General features: G+C 36.0%; 1 protein-coding gene across 1 annotated transcript in view; it reads right to left on the bottom strand.

The window, feature by feature from the left end:
- COL4A5 (collagen type IV alpha 5 chain) overlaps positions 1-17,212 on the bottom strand; it is a 229,980-nt gene that overhangs the window by 67,623 nt on the left and 145,145 nt on the right. Inside the window, exons 20-26 of the mRNA XM_020898386.2 lie at positions 10,355-10,528; positions 9,970-10,053; positions 5,554-5,646; positions 3,680-3,750; positions 3,201-3,392; positions 2,234-2,402; positions 18-110 (exon numbers count right to left, since the gene is read on the bottom strand). Of these exons, the coding sequence (XP_020754045.1) occupies positions 18-110; positions 2,234-2,402; positions 3,201-3,392; positions 3,680-3,750; positions 5,554-5,646; positions 9,970-10,053; positions 10,355-10,528 (876 nt within the window). The remainder of the gene's footprint in view (positions 1-17; positions 111-2,233; positions 2,403-3,200; positions 3,393-3,679; positions 3,751-5,553; positions 5,647-9,969; positions 10,054-10,354; positions 10,529-17,212) is intronic.

The raw sequence follows: 17,212 nt of genomic DNA, 5'->3' as shown, positions 1-17,212 counted from the left end.
ATAAATTCCTCACATACCTGGAAGACCTACTTCACCATCTCTGCCTGGGTTACCAGGCAGGCCAGGCTTCCCTGGTTGGGTTATGGTCTGACCTGGATCACCTTTAGGACCTATGTGGGAATTAATAGTGAATAGGAAGTGTTCACTTGACTAAAGACCTCCATTAATTAAAACAAAAAAAATTTATAGTCTTTTGAAAATGCAAACTAATAAAAATCCAAGAGAGAAACAATCATATATATTTTCAAGGATGATACTAAACAGAAGAATGAAATTTCAAAGAGAAAAGTATATTACAGTTTTAAGAATTTTCATGAAGATAGCTTCTATAAAAATATTAGGCATCTATAAAAATATTTTCTAAATGCAGCTCAAAAGAAAAATATTTCTTTTTGGTTAACTACTGGTACTTTAAGGTTTTATGCATGCAAAGTCCAAGTACACATACTACTCATTAATTAAAATAAGACTTTGAAAAAGGTTGAGGATAAAGATGGATTTCTTAACCACGGCAATAAAAAGCACTAACCATGAGAGGAAAGACTGATAAATTTGGCTATGCTCAAATTGATTTCTGTTCATTAAAGACACCATAAAGAGAGTGAAAAGGGCAAGCCACAGTGAACGAAGATTTTGCAAAATAAATAGCTAAGAAAGAACTAATACACAGAATACATACACACACACTCCCCTCCAAATCAGGAAGAAAAACAATCCAAAAGAAAAAATGGTCAAAACACTTGAATAGACATGTCACAAGTGGAAAATTCAAATGGTCAACAAACATATGAAAATGTTAATGTTTGAACTTTATATTAATGGAATCATGGGGTAAGTATTCTTTATGTTAACTTTGTGTATGGATATTGCATATTCATTTTTATTCATTTATATATCAGAATAATATAAAATAAAACTGCCACCCTATACATCACACTCAACAGACTGGCAAAAGTATAAAAGCGGCAATACAAAATGTTTTTGAAGATATAGAGCAACAATAAATATCTAATATTGCTGGTGGGAGTATGAATTGATACAACTGCTTTGGACATGGTTTGGAATTATCTAGTAAAACTGAAGATGTATTTATTCTATGCCTCAAAAATGCAAATCTTAAATATATACCCTAACCCAGTGACTGGCAATTGTTTTCTGTAAAGGACTAGACAGCATATACTTTAGGCTTTGTGGGCCATATGGTCTTTGTAGCAACAACTCAACTCTGCAGCAGTAGCGCAAAAGCAAGCATAACAGTAGTGAATGGGTGCTAATCTGTTCAAATAAAACTTTGATTTATGACAACATGTGGAGGGCCAGATTTGACTTACGAACTGTAGTTTGCTGATCCTTGCCACAGAGCACAAGAATATATAAGAGAATGCACATAGAAGCATTATAATAACAGGCCTGAACTATAAATAATCCAATTGCCCATTAACAATAGAATGCATAAATCAATGGTCACACACACACACTGGAATACTGTATAGCAATAAAGCTGCTACATCCATATACAAAGTTAACATAAAGAATACTTACCCCATCATTCCATTAACAGAAAGTTCAAAAAGAAGCATAAAGTACTTTATTTAGGAATATATATCTAGGTGATAAAACTATTTATGGAAGAAAATTATGCAAAAGTGAAAGCAGTGTTTACCTCTGGAGAAATGGAAGAAGATTTTGATCAGGAAAAGACAGAGAGAGGAGCATAGAGGTTTCCAGAATACTGGCAATGTATGTGTCTTGGCACATGTGGTAGTTATGTGTGTGTTTGTTTCTATTATAATTATTTGTTAAAATTTGCATTCTGTATCATGCACTTAAAAACAACAACAGTAACAATAAATACAGTCAGAGAAACTTTAAAGAGAAGGTCTTCTTAAATGCACTGGGAAGACCCAGAGGAATCCGGTGGAGAGGGAGGTGGGAGGGGGGATCGGGATGGGGAACACATGTAAATCCATGGCTGATTCATGTCAATGTATGACAAAAACCACTACAATATTGTAAAGTAATTAGCCTGCAACTAATAAAAATAAATGAAAAAAAAACATACACACACACGCACATACATATTTATGTTTCCTTGCTAAGGAGCTCTGGAAAGCCCAAATATAAATAGCCAGGGAAAAACACCTCTCATGAAAGGAACCCAAAATGGTCAAAAGATAATGCATTTCTGCTTTTAAGCACCAAACTAAAAACAAAACAGCCATAGCAAACTCACCTGGTATTCCTGGTTGGCCTGGACTTCCTGCCACACCTTGTATGCCTTTTTCACCTACTGGACCTGGAGGGCCAAAACCAACAGGGCCCATAGGCCCCCTATTTCCTGGGAGACCTGGCAAACCTGGGTTCCCAGGGGGACCTCTTTCACCCTTAAAAGCCATTCCACCCTGAAAGGGAAACATTTAATACAGAAATACATAGATATAACAGCTATCTGTAGGTTGGTATTACTTAGTACAGCTAGAGAAATGATATAGCCATAACAGTTCTTAAAAACTGAGTGTGTGTCACTATGGGATGGTATGTGTGATCACTCTATTTATACATTCTTTCATTCAACAAATATTTTTTGAGTTCCTACTATGTGCCAGGAGCTGGTGATAAAGCAAAGAATAAAAATAGACTAAAGTCTCTACGTTCATGAAGCTTACATTCTAGTGTTAAGTCAAGAAGTTTATAGGCTAGTTAATATTTTATAAAGTATCACTTTCTACCTAAATATCCTGTTCTGTATGTTGCACACAAAATAAGATTTTACTCATTTACATTCAATCTTTAGGCTCCATGGCACATTTAACACAGCCATCTACTCAACTAATCTCCAAGCTTACTGTATATAAACCAAATTAGACTTTTGTTGTCAGGTCTAGACAAAACCAGACAAGGCTATGTGGGATAAGAAAAGGGGAAACTTACACTGATCTATAGGCATCTTAAACTTCTGCCTACTTGGTCATAGCAAACTGTATTCAACATAATAGTGGGTTAAGCAGAAAGAATTAACAAAACCACTTAGAGAAAAGAATTATAAAGAAACTCTATATAGTCAATAACAATGTGCCATTAGTACATATAATCACATTCTTTTAAGCATTGATCAGATGTTCAACTAAGCACCAGGCCCATCCTAGAAAACATCACTAACAATTTGATACCACAAAATCAAGAATATCAAACCAACTCACAGGTTCTCCTTTGGGGCCAGGAAGTCCTGGCAATCCATCCTGTCCAGGGGTGCCAGGTAAACCAGGAAGCCCTGGAACTCCAGGGGAACCCAAATCTCCTTTGTCACCCTTCATTCCTGGAAGTGTGAGGATGTCACCGGGTTCACCTTTAGGTCCAGGAAAGCCTGGAGCTCCTGGAGCTCCTGGTATGCCCTGAGGGGTTAAAAAAGAAATAAAAGAGGAAAAAAAGAAGAGACAGAAGAAGAAAATCAGTTTCTTTTTTTCTAATACTTTCTCCAGTTTATCCAATCAACCTGCCCAATAACATTTAGTGTACAAAGCTATGAGTCAAATGAGACATATGAGCCAGCAAAAGTAAAAGAATCAAATAAATCATAATATAAAAACTAAATTTCCTTTATATATCTCCACAAGTGAAAACTCAAGGTGTAAATAGGTTTCTTCTATTTCTTTTGCTCTATAATATACTCAAAACTTACAGTTAATCCTTTGGGACCAGTTGCACCAGCGTGTCCTTTTTCACCCTTCTGTCCAGGGAAACCAAGAGATCCTAATACACACACAGACACACACACACACACACAGAGTCATATGAGCTTTGGGCTTGAAATCTTGATAAAGCTTATATAAACATCAGCAAGTCAGGAAGTCAAGTCTTAAAGTAAGAACATCAATCTCATTTGACAAGTCACAGTTTCATTTCTCTATTTCACGTTCTCAAGATACAGAGATCATCCTTTCTTTTAGGTAAAGCTAACCTTTCATGGTATATACAACATTGTATCCTTAGGTATTTCCAATTTCAAAGTGTCCCAAAGCTTGCAGCTACCAAGTACTATGCATAGAAGTACTTGGCTTCTATAACCATCCCATTGTCAAAGGCAGAACAAGATAAGGACAAAGTCTGCATATTTTTCTCTGTTCTTACTTAAACAATTTTCCTAGATTCCTACCAGTTCTTTATTTGGTTTATCACTCCCTAAAATTAACTTTATGAAAAAGGATTGGTGCTCAAAGACTAGAGGAAATATTACTAAAGCACCATTTTCAAAATGGGTCCCTGAAATAGATGCATTGGCACCACCTGGGTACTGGCTAGAAATGCTAATTCTTGGGCCCTCCATCTCAGGTCTACTGAATCAGAAATTGTGGGGGTGGGACCCAGGAATATGGATTTTAACAAGCCCTCCAAATAATTCTGATGCACTCCCAAGTTTGAAAACCACTAGACCAGAAGTACAAGGCTAGATGGTGAACTTCCAAGGGCAGCTATTAGATTTGCTGAAAATCTATTTCCAAGCACCAAATGAATTGGTTCATTAGGGAGATACATCAGACAGAAAGGTAAGAGATCTGGTGTTTATTCTCAGCCCTGACTGACTCAGACATAAAGTGTGATTTCAAGAGAATATTGGGATACTCCAAGAGGCAGCTAAGTGAAAGAGTTGTGGGTCTGATGGATATCAAATACAGTTCTGCTTAGAAATGGGGAAGGAGGAGTTATATATAGAAAGAGGAAGACAATATGATACTGCTTATATGTGGAATCTAAAAAAAGGGTACAAATGAACTTATTTACAAAATAGAAATAGAGTCACAGATGTAGAAAACAAATTTATGGCTACCTGGGAGTAAGTGGGAGATAACTGGGAGACTGGGATTGACACATACACACCACTATACATAAAATAGATAATTTATTAAAATAGGACCTTCTGCATAGCACAGGGAACTCTACTCAACACTTTGTAATGGCTTATATGGGAAATGAATCTAAAAAAGGGTATATGTATATGTGTCTGATTTACTTTGCACTGCAGAAATTAACACAACATTATAGATCAATGGTACTCCAATGAAAATTACAAAAACAGAGGAACAGTTTTTAATTTTTAACTTTTAAAAATTAAAATAAATAAAGAGGAATATTGGCAGTTGATTGCCAAAATCTAGTAAAAGCCCCGTTTCTCAATGACAACATGTGATACATCCCAATGACTAGAATCTGCCACTGGAAATGATATTCAGGAGTCAAGCATTATGAACATTTAACCCAGTTTTCTGGAATTAAAAAGTCTGACTCTGTTTAAGTTATTTTCTTCACCATAAGGAAAATAAGGAAGATATTTCCCCTGGAATAATATTGTTGAAATGCTTTAATAGAAAATGTAGGTAGCTTCAGGTACAGAAAGCAAGAGCAAGCATAATTTATTTCATAGCAGATAGTGATATTTCATATTCAGTTACTTATGAATACGAATGACTAGCTATAAAATGAGAAACTGGCATCATTCTAATATCTAATATCTAGCCAGAAATATTTTAAAGGTTGCCCTGAGGCAGAATGTTTTACCTGGGGAACCTGGAAGACCTGGCAAACCAGGCTGACCTGGAGGCCCTGAAACACCAGTTCCAATACAGTTGAAGCAGGTGTCACCTTTGTCACCTAGAGAAAACAACAATAAAAAGCAAATTTTACTTGAATGGTTACATATATCTTCTTTAGACAGGTTCTAAAGAACTTAGCAGGGATTCCCAGGGGGATCAGTGGTAAAGAATATCCTGGCCAATGCAGGACAAGCCAGTTCGATCCCTGGCTTGGGAAGATCCCTTGGAAGAGAAAACGGCAACCCACTCCAGTATTCTTGCCTGGAAAATTCCATGGACAGAGAAGCCTGGCGGGCTACAGTCCATGGGGTTGCAAAAAGTTGGACATGACTGAGTGACTGAGCACAAGGAAGTTAGCACTAAAGGACAATATTCCCACACAACAGTGTAGTTAGAGAAGCTTATATTTAGAATCAATTCATTTGATATATATTTACTGAGCACCTACTATGTGCCAAGCACTATTCGAGGAGTCTATAATACATGATAAAAAAACAGACAAAATTCGTATGTTCATGGTGCTCACATTCTACCATTGGCTGAGTAAGTGAAACTGGATATGCTTAGGGATGGGTGGCAGATTGCAATTTTGAATAAGATAGTCAGGATAGAAACCATTGAGAAGATGACATATGATAAAAATAAAAACTTAAAGGACATGGCATGTGTGCAACAACTGTAGAGCAGTCCAGGCAGAAAGAATAGCCATGTCTAGCACACAGAAGGAATATCAAGAAGAGATTACTGCAATAGAGTGAGAAAGGGAAACCAGCTCAGACCATTAACAGGTTATAACAAGTGGTATATCATAAAATATCATATAGGCCACCGTGAAGACTGTGGCTTTTACTGTGAGTAAAATAAGAATCTAGGAGAAGAAATTAAACAGGAAAGCAACATGATAGGACAAGTTTTAAAAGGAGGACTCTGGTTGCTATGTTAAGAATATGATCTAAGTACAAGGATGGAAACAGGTTAAGTATGTAAGTGGCTACTGCTGAAGTGATCTAGGAGAGATGGCAGCTCATTCCAGAGTGACAGCAATGAATAGGACACGAATTGGTTAGATTCTGGACATATCTGAAGATACAGCCAATGGGGTTTTCTCATGGATCACATATAGAATGCAAAAGAAGGGGGGAATCAAGGGTGACTTCAATATACATCAAAGATCAAAATAAAAAAGGAAAACAATAAAGCTTTTAGAAGAAAACATAGAGGAATATCATTGGGTCCTTGGGGTAAGCAAAGATTTCTAAAATAGAACAGAAACAGCACTAATCATAAAAGAGGACGTTTATCATTTGATTTCTGTTAATTAACAACCTCTCTTCAAGTAAAGACATGAGTAAAAAATCAAGTCACAGAATGGGAGAATATATTTGTGATACATATATCCAACAACCCAATTAAATGCAGAAAAAAATAAGTACTCTACAAAGAGAATGCACAAACTATAAGAGGCTCAGCATCAATAATTGTGAGAGAAGTGGAAACTAAATTCTCTTTGTCAAATGGTTTGGTGATATCTATGGAATCAAAATCTATACCTATCCTATATCCCAGCAATTCCATCACGATGTTTACACAACAGGAATGAATGCTTATATCCTATAATACACACATATATATATGTATATATACACACACATATGTATATGTATGACATAATATATATATGAATGTTCATAGCAGCTTTATTCATAATAACCCCAGACCAAATGTACATTAACATTAGAATGGATATTTAGGAATATTTAATAGATGTAATATTAAGCAAAACAAACCAGATAAAATATTAAGACATAAAAGGGCCTATGTGATTCCATTTCTACAAAGTTCAAGGCAAACTGATAGAGGACAAAACAGTGGTTACCTTTGTGAGTGCTGATTAGGATGCACAAGAGAGTCTTCTAGAATCCTGGTTAAGTTCTGTATTTTGATTTAGATAGCAGTTACATATGAGATGATAGATACACATATAGAGATATACATATAGAGACATATAGAGGCAGAGTATATATAGGGAGAGACATATCTATATAGATACATATCTACTATATATGTGTGTGTGTTTGTGTGTGTGTGTAGATCAGTCGATAAAGAGTCTGCCTGCAATGCAGGAGACTTGGGTTCGATCCCTGGGTCAGGAATATCCTCTGGAGAAGGAAATGGCAACCCATCCAGTATTCTTGCCTGGAGAATCCCAAGGACAGAGGAGCCTGGTGGGCTACAGTTCGTGGGGTCACAAAGAGTTGGACACGACTGAGCAAATAACACTTTCACTTTCAACACTTTCCACATAAAAGATAAAATCATCACAATGTCTTACGAGGTCCTGTATGATCTGCCACAGACTCTCCCCTTCCTCAAATTATATTACATCATATTCTACAGTTCTCCTCCCAGCCCTGCCATGCACCCTGACCTATGCTCACTCCATTCCAGTCACAATGGCTCTCTTTCACATATATGCCAGGGAGGAAGGAATAAAAACAGAGCATGGAATTTATTGAAAACCAAGTGAATAAACTGTTTAAAGAATGCAAAAATCAAGTAAAATAAGGGCTGAGACAATATTTGAATTGGTAGTGAATAATCCCATGGACAGAGGAGCCTGGTGGGCTATAGCTCATATGGTTGCAAAGAGTTGGACAACATTGAAGCAACTTAACACACACAGGCTACTGGTGACTTTGACAAAAACTGCATCTATGGAGTGATGCGGGTGTGTGTGGGGGGCGAGTCCTGATTGGAGTATGCTTAACAGAAAACGATGGGCTCTCCTGATAGTTCAGCTTATAAAGAATCCGCCTGCAATGCAGGAGACCCTAGTTCAATAAAGAATCCACCTGCAATGCAGGAGACCCTAGTTCAATTCCTGGGTCAGGAAGATCCCCTGGAGAAGGGATAGGCTACCCACTCCAATATTCTTCCCTGGTGGCTCAGCTGGTAAGGAATCTGCCTGCAATGTGGGAGACCTGGGTTCAATCCCTGGGCTGGGAAGATCCCCTGGAGAAGGGAAAGGCTACCCACTCCAGCATTCTTGCCTGGAGAATTCCAAGGACTATATAGTCCATGGGGTCACAAAGAGTCAGACACGACTGAATGACTTTCATTTCACTAACAGAAAATGAGAGGAGAGGAGAGTTATCTAGAGACAGTGAGTAGAAAATTCTTGAAGAGTTTTGCCACAAATGAAAGAATAGGAGTAGAGTAGTATCTAGCAGCTGAAGTGAGGCTATGCTAAGATATTTTTTAGATGGGCAAACAAATGCATATTTATATACTGCTAGGAATGATCCTGGAGAAGGCAATGGCAACCCACTCCAGTACTCTTGCTTGGAAAAATCCCATGGACAGAGGAGCCTGGTGGGCTGCAGTCCATGGGGTCGCAAAGAGTCGGACATGACTGAGCGACTTCACTTTCACTTTTCACTTTCATGCACTGGAGAAGGAAATGGCAACCCACTCCAGTATTCTTGCCTGGAGAATCCCAGGGACGGGGGAGCCCAGTCTGGTGGGCTGCCGTCTATGGGGTCGCACAGAGTCAGACACGACTGAAGAGACTTAGCAGCAGCAGCAGCAGGAATGATCCAGTGAAAGGGAAAAACTGATGATATGGGAGAGACAAGAATTTCTCAAATGGCTCTTTGAGGGAAACAAGAGGAAATGGAATCTATTGTACAAAGAACTGTTTTAGATAGGAGCAGTAACGATCAGCAGGAGGCAAAATAAATGTGGTAGTGGTGGCAATTTGTGAAAGTTCTCTTGTTATTGCTTCAACTGGTCTGTGGAGAAGGAAGCAAAGTCAGAATCCTAAAATAAGAATAGAAAAGAATGTGTTAGAAGTTTGAAAAGAGAAAACCAGGTGCAGGCTCAGAAGAGGTGGTAATTTGGAATTTGTTGTTGTTCAGTCACTCAGTCGTGCCCGACCCTTTGCAACCCCATGGACTGCAGCACGCCAGGCTTTCCTGTCCTTCACTATTTCCCAGAATTATTGAATTACCAGGGCTATGTTTTGGTTCCAATGGCAGAAGAGGAGGGCAAAGAAGTAAAAAGTTTATGCATGGGATTGACTACAATGCTTGATCATGGAATTTAAGCTGGGTTAAGAGATAAGAAAGACTTCAAAAAACTGAGGGATAATAAAGGTTGGCAGGTTTCACTGAGTTTGAAGTAATGTTTTTAGTCAGGTTATTAGAGGTAGTGAGCTAGAAAGATAGGATATAATGGTCAGGAAATCAAAATTTGGAAGTGTTCACTATTGGTAATGTATGGTCTTGGGGTCTGACCATGGGAGTGAGTGGCTGAGGAAGGGTGGAGGATATAGGGTATTTTGCTGATGACTTGAAAGAATGAAGGAATATGGGGTTCAAACCTTTCATTCCTTGTTCTCCTTGGAGTCCTCTATCACCTGGAGATCCTGGAGGGCCAGGAGGGCCTGCTTCACATATCTTATCACCTGAGATAAGATAAAGCAATAATAGCAAGCCAATTGTAAAATATCCAGAAGACTCAACAAAAAGAAAGTCTGATAGGCTAGAAAAAAAAAGATTTATTTTCAGTTGTTTCTATAATATTAATGATAATTTGAAGAACAAATTTAAATATCAAACAATCACCATAAATCAAAAGCAGAGGCAGTAGAAGACTCTCTTAGTTATCAGAAATACAAGAATGATGCAAACCATCAGATTCACTTATAAATGAAGATAAAACAAATACAACAACAGAACTTAACAGGAGAAAAGTATATAGCTTACTAGGAGGGATGTGAGGGCCCGGAGGGCCAGGGGGGCCAGGAGGGCCAGGAGCCCCAGGCTGTCCATCAAGTCCAGGAGATCCAGGAATGGAAATTCCAGGTGGACCTTCGTCACCTTTCTGTCCCCTTTCCCCAGGAAAGCCAGGGGGTCCAGGAGGACCTATAACTGCAGGTCCTAAGATAAAAACAAATACCCATTAAAGTGATCAAAATGATCTTATTTTAGACATATTACTTTGGGTCTCAATGAGACCTTAACTAATGATAAGATCTTCCTTTAATGTATAATATCAGTTATGGTCTTACTTTTTTATGTATAATACCAGCTATGTTCTTATTTTTTTCTATGAGAATCAACATGTAGAGAAAAGATGGAAAGTCCCAATAATGTAAGTACCAGTTTGAATATAAGAAAGAATAAAGTAGTTTTTTACCTTTGGAGGGCTTCCCTGGTGGCTCAAGAGGTAAAAAAAAAAAAAAAATCTGCCCGCAATGTGGGAGACCCAGGTTTGATCCCTGGGTCGGGAAGATCTCCCAGAGAAGGAAATGGCAACCTACTCCAGTATTCTTGCCTGGAGAATCCGATGAACAGAGGAGCCTGGAGGGCCTCAGTCCACGGGGTCGCAAAGAGCTGGACAGGACTGAGCAACTAACACTCACATTACTTTTGGAAACGTACTAGTAACTAACTCTGTACACTTTGACACTATGATCTCTTAATCTCTGAAATACTAGAAAGCCACTGACAGGAGAAGAGGCATCTCAAAGTTCTCAGGTAAACATGGCTCTGTTTCTGGACATTCTTCTGTTCTACTGTCCTTTCTTGCACTACTAACACATTTTTTCATTACTGCAGCTTTATAATATTTTCAAATCTGGCAAGGAAAATATACTCATCTTTGTTCTTTTGAAAACCATCTTCACTACACTTACAAATTTATTCTTCTAAATAAATTTCAGAACCAGCTTATCAGTTACATTTTTAAAAAATCACTGGAATTTTGAATGAGATTTTTATTCAATTCTAACTCAATTAAAATGAATTTTAATTTCAATTTAAAGATTAAATTTTGGTAGAATCACCTGTATATAATACTGAATTTCCACATCAAGTAATAACTATATATATATTTCCATTTATTTATTAATTTTATATTATTTAATAATATTTTACAAAGTTATGCAAAGAGATCTTATACATCTTTTGTTAGGTTTATTCATGGGTAAATTTGATTGCTAATGTGAATTTTATTGTTGTTACTATTGTTAACTGAATTTTTCCCCTCTTATATGTGTAATTATTTTCTTGCTGGCTTAAAGCAAATTACTTAAATTTGCAACTCATATCTTGTATTTGGCTACCTTGCAAACATTAAGTTCTGATAATTCATCATTTGATTCTTTTAGGTTCTCTGAATAGATAATCACATGGCTTGTGAATAACCAAAATGTGGGGTTTTTTTGTTTTTTGTTTTCCATCCATATACCTCTGTTTTTCTTCCAGACTTAGTGCACTGGCTGGGATCTTTAGTACAAGAACAAATAGCATTGGTGACCCTGGTGACCATTGGTGACCATCTTTATCTTATTCTTGACTTGAATGGGAATACTCCTGATGTTTCACCACAAAGTATATTTCCTGCACAGTCCTGTACTTCCTGTATGAAGTAGACTGCTTCATCAAATTGAGATAGTTCCCTTCCAATCTTAGTTTAAGAATTTTTTTTTCCTTTTAAAAATAAATAGGTATTAAATTTTGACTGTTTTCTTTTTATCTATTGGCCTATTCCTTTTTAATATGTCAGTATAGTCAATTAAAGTAATGTTGAACCATTCTTGTAATCTTAGGGTAAATACTATTCAGTCACAAATATATTATTTAATATACTTCTGAATTGATAATATTTAAGATTGTTACTCCTACATTCATAAATAATATTGAACTATAGTTACTTCCAGTGTATCTCCTTGGTGGTTTGGTATCAACTGTTAAATTGAATTTCCTTTTAAAAAGAATGTTCTGAAACAGTTTTTAAACTATGAGAATTGCCTGCTCAAGAACTTGATAAAATTCATTTATAAAACTCTATAAACCCACCTGCAAAACCAATACTTTTTCAGGGAGACCTTTAACTTTTCAAAATCTTCTACAGCAATTGATCTACTTAGGAGTCCTACTTTCTCAGGAAAATTTTTATTAAATCATGTTTTCTGTTTCATGAAGAATATATATTTCATCTAGAATTTCAAAAATATTGACAATTTTATAGTTTTCTTATAATTCAAGAATTTTAATTGTATTTTATGGTATCTTTTTTCCTTTACTGATTTGAGTCTTTTCCTGCCTTTATCTTGATCTTACTTTATTTTGACCTTTATCAAGTTTTCCATCTATTTTGTTTATGCTTCTATTTTAAAGTTTTTATTGGCATATAGTTGACTTACAATGTTGTGTTAGTTTCTGGTATACAGCAAAGTGAATCAGTTATACATAAACATATATTCACTCTTTTTTAGATTCTTTTCCCATATGAGTAGAGTTCCCTGTGCTATACAGTAGGTTCTTACTAGTTACCTGTTTTTATACGTGTGTGTGTGTGTGTGTGTGTGTGTGCACATGCATACATGCATGTGCTATGTCGCCTGCCAGGTTCCTCTGTCCATATATAGTAGTGTGCATATGTCAATCCCAATCTTCCAATCCCCCCACCCCATATCCATAAGTTTGTTTTCTACATCTGTAATTCTATTTCTGTTTTGTAGATAAGTTCATTTGTACCTTTTTTTTTTTAGATTCCACATATAAGCAGTATCATATGATATCTTTCTCTGTCTGACTTCACTTAGTATGACAATCTCTAGGTCCATCCATGTTGCTTCAAATGGCATGTGCTTGTTTTATTTCTTACTATTTTTACAACTTAGCTCATTTAAGTTTAGGATCTCTAATTTTGTGATCAATTAAGTGTAAGACTTTTGGCTATATCTAATGAATTTTGACATGAAATTGTTTAGCATTTAGTAGTTCATCATCTCCATTTCTGTATCTTCTTTACCTATAGAGCTATTTACAAATGTGCACTTTAATATGAAAATATTTGATGGTTTTTGTTGTTAATTTCTAACTTCACTTTACTGTGGTCACAGAGTATGGCCTGCATGTACTTTTTTTAAATTTATTTTTTATTGGAGGATAATTGCTTTACAGAATTTTGCTGTTTTCTGTCAAACCTCAACATGAATCAGCCATCAGGTATACATATATCACCTCTCTTTTGAAACTCCCTCCCATCTCCCTCCCCATCCCACCCCTCTAGGTTGATACAGAGCCCCTGTTTGAGTTTCCTGAGCCATACAGCAAATTCCCATTGGCTATCTATTTTACATATGGTAATGTAAGTTTCCATGTTACTCTTTCCATACATCTCACCCTCTCCTCCCCTCTCCCCATGTCCATAAGTCTATTCTCTATGTCTGTTTCTCCATTGCTGCCCTGTAAATAAATTCTTCAGTACCATTTTTCTAGATTCCATATATGTGTGTTAGAATATTATTTATCTTTCTCTTTCTGACTCACTTCACTCTGTATAATAGGTTCTAGGTTCATCTACCTCATTAGAACTGACTCAAATGCATTCCTTTTTATGGCTGAGTAATATTCCATTGTGTATATATACCACAACTTCTTTATCCATTCATCTGTCGATGGACATCTAGGTTGCTTCCATGTTCTAGCTATTGTAAATAGTGCTGCAATGAACAATGGGATACATGTGTCTCTTTCAATTTTGGTTTCCTCAGGATATATGCCCAGGAGTGGAATTGCTGGGTCATATGGTGGTTTTATTCCTAGTTTTTAAGGAATCTCCATACTGTCTTCCATAGTGGTTGTATCAATTTACATTCCCACCAACAGTGCAAGAGGGTTCCCTTTTCTCCACACCCTCTCCAGCATTTATTGTTTGTAGACTTTTTGATGATGGTCATTCTGACCGGTGTGAGGTGATATCTCATTGTAGTTTTGATTTGCATTTCTCTAATAATGAGTGATGTTGAGCATCTTTTCATGTGTTTGTTAGCCATCTGTATGTCTTCTTTGGAGAAATGTCTGTTTAGGTCTTTTCCCCACTTTTTGATTGGGTTGTTTGTTTTTCTGGTATTGAGTTGTATGAGCTGCTTGTATATTTTGGAAATTAATCCTTTGTCAGTTGTTTCATTTGCTATTATTTTCTCCCATTCTGAGGGTTGTCTTTTCACCTTGCTTATAGTTTCCTTTGCTGTGCAAAAGCTTTTAAGTTTAATCAGGTCCCACTTGTTTACTTTTGTTTTTATTTCCATTACTCTAGGAGGTGGGTCATAGAGGATCTTGCTTTGATTTATGTCATCGAGTGTTCTGCCTATGTTTTCCTCTAAGAGTTTTATAGTTTCTGGTCTTACATTTAGGTCTTTAATCCATTTTGAGTTTATCTTTGTGTATGGTGTTAGGAAGTGTTCTAATTTCATTCTTTTACATGTAGCTGTCCAGTTTTCCCAGCACCATTTATTGAAGAAGCTGTCTTTGCCCCATTGTATATTCTTGCCTCCTTTGTCAAAAATAAGGTACCCACAGGTGGGTGGGCGTATTTCTGGGCTTTCTATCTTTTTCCCTTGGTCTATATTTCTGTTTTTGTGCCAGTACCATACTGTCTTGATGACTGTAGCTTTGTGCGCATGCTATGCTGTGTGCTAAGTCACTTCAGTCATGTCCGACTCTTTTTGTGACCCCATGGACTGTAGCCCACCAGGCTCCTCTGTCCATGGGATTCTCCAGGCAAGAATACTGGAGTGGGCTGCCATTTCCTTCTCCAGGGGAGGAAATGCTACCAAAAAGCAAGCTGGTTTAGCAATTCTAATACAGTATGAAATAGAATTAAATGCAAAAATGCATTAAAACCAGATATTTCATATGGCTAAATAGACAAATTATACCATAATGATATAAAAGTCATGAAACTTACTCATCTAAAAATATAACCTGAAGTCAAGAGGCTTGATTCCTCCAGCTCCATTCTTCTTTCTCAAGACTGCTTTGGCTATTTGGGGTCTTTTGTGTTTCCATATGAATTGTGAAATTTTTTGTTCTAATTCTGTGAAAAATGCCATTGGTAATTTGGTAGGGATCACATTGGTATCTGTAGTAGTCATTTTCACAATATTGATTCTTCCTACCCAGGAACATGGAATATCTCTCCATCTGTTTATGTCATCTTTGATTTCTTTCATTAGTGTCTTATAATTTTCTGTGTACAGTTTTTTCATCTCCTTAGGTAAGTTTATTCCTAGATATTTAATTCTTTTTGTTTGCAATGGTGAATGGGATTGATTCCTTAATTGCTCTTTCTGATTTTTCATTGTTAGTATATAGAAATGCAAGTGATTTCTGTGTATTGATTTTGTATTCTGCAACTTTGCTAAATTCACTGATTAGCTCTAGCAATTTTCTGATACTATCTTTAGTATTTTCTATGAACAGTATCCTGAATATACTTTTAAAAGATTTTTTCTGGTCTAATAGAGTCTATTTCTTGACTACATAATTTCAAAGCTACACAACACAAATGCTTCATGTATGTTTGAAATGAATGTACATTCTCTGCTGCACAAAATTTTTCTCTCTCTCTCAAAAATACAGCTTGATTGTGTTACTCAAATCATTTATATTCATATTTATATTTCACTTCCTTGATATACTGGGGAATTTCCAATTTATCCCTTGTAGTTTATCAGTTTTCACTTTACATATTCAAAGCTATAATTTTAAATGAGTAACTTTCATGACTTTTATACCACTGTGGTATAATTTGTCTATTTATCCATATGAAATATCTGTTTGTAATGCATTTTTGCATTTAATTCTATTTCATACTATATTAGAATTGCTAAACCAGCTTTCTTTTTGGTAGCATTTGCTTAACATTTTCTCATTGCTTAATTTTCATATTTTCTACATTCTTTTACTTTAGATATGTCTACTGTGCACAGCATATAGATTTTGTTCCAATTTTATTTTAGCTTTTGTTTATTAATCAGTGTTTAGTCCTTTTACATTTATTGAAGTTACTGATTTGTTTTTAACTTCTTCTTGTCAGTTTATGTTTTTCTATTTATTCAGGTTTATCTGTGTTTGTTTTGTCCCAAACCTTACTTGTATTACATAGGTCAAGATTTTGGTCATCTTCTTTCTTCAACAAGTAAGTAATATATATTATGTTAATTCTTTTCTAAAATATATATTATTTTAATTCTTTACTATTAAAATATTTAACCTAGGGACTAAAATCTGTATTTTTTGAAAAACTTATATAGTTAATAGTACTTATATTCTCTCCCTCTAACAAGACAATAAACCATATAATTCACTTCCCCATTCTCTCTGTACCTCTACATTCTATGTTAGTAGTATGTACAATTATACTTCCATATTGTTACTTAAAATATTTGTTATTTTTTATGATCAATATTTATTTAGACTTAAAATACTTTATTAATATCTTTCTTAACCATTGTTTCGTCTGTGTTAGCCACCCCCACTCCCAACTTCATCCTGAATTCATTTCCTCCTTCTTGGAGTAAAAGCTCCAGTAACTATTTCAGAGATCTGGAGGTCCTCATATTCACCCCAGGGTGACAGTTTGATGTAATATAGGATCTCAAATTCATAGTTCTTTTTCCTTATTACTTTGAAAATGTGCCCCATTATCTTCATCTGACTCTCACTGCTTTGTAAGTGATCTGCTTTGGGTCTCAGACAGTTTTTAAGAACTTCTTTTTATCCTTACATTCTAAAGTGTCCTTACTGTGTGTTTAGGTATGTATTTTG

This window comes from Odocoileus virginianus, unplaced genomic scaffold, assembly GCF_023699985.2.
Source record: "Odocoileus virginianus isolate 20LAN1187 ecotype Illinois unplaced genomic scaffold, Ovbor_1.2 Unplaced_Scaffold_1, whole genome shotgun sequence".
Classification (NCBI taxonomy): Eukaryota; Metazoa; Chordata; class Mammalia; order Artiodactyla; family Cervidae; genus Odocoileus; species Odocoileus virginianus.
This window is presented reverse-complemented; position numbering and strand designations above follow the sequence as displayed.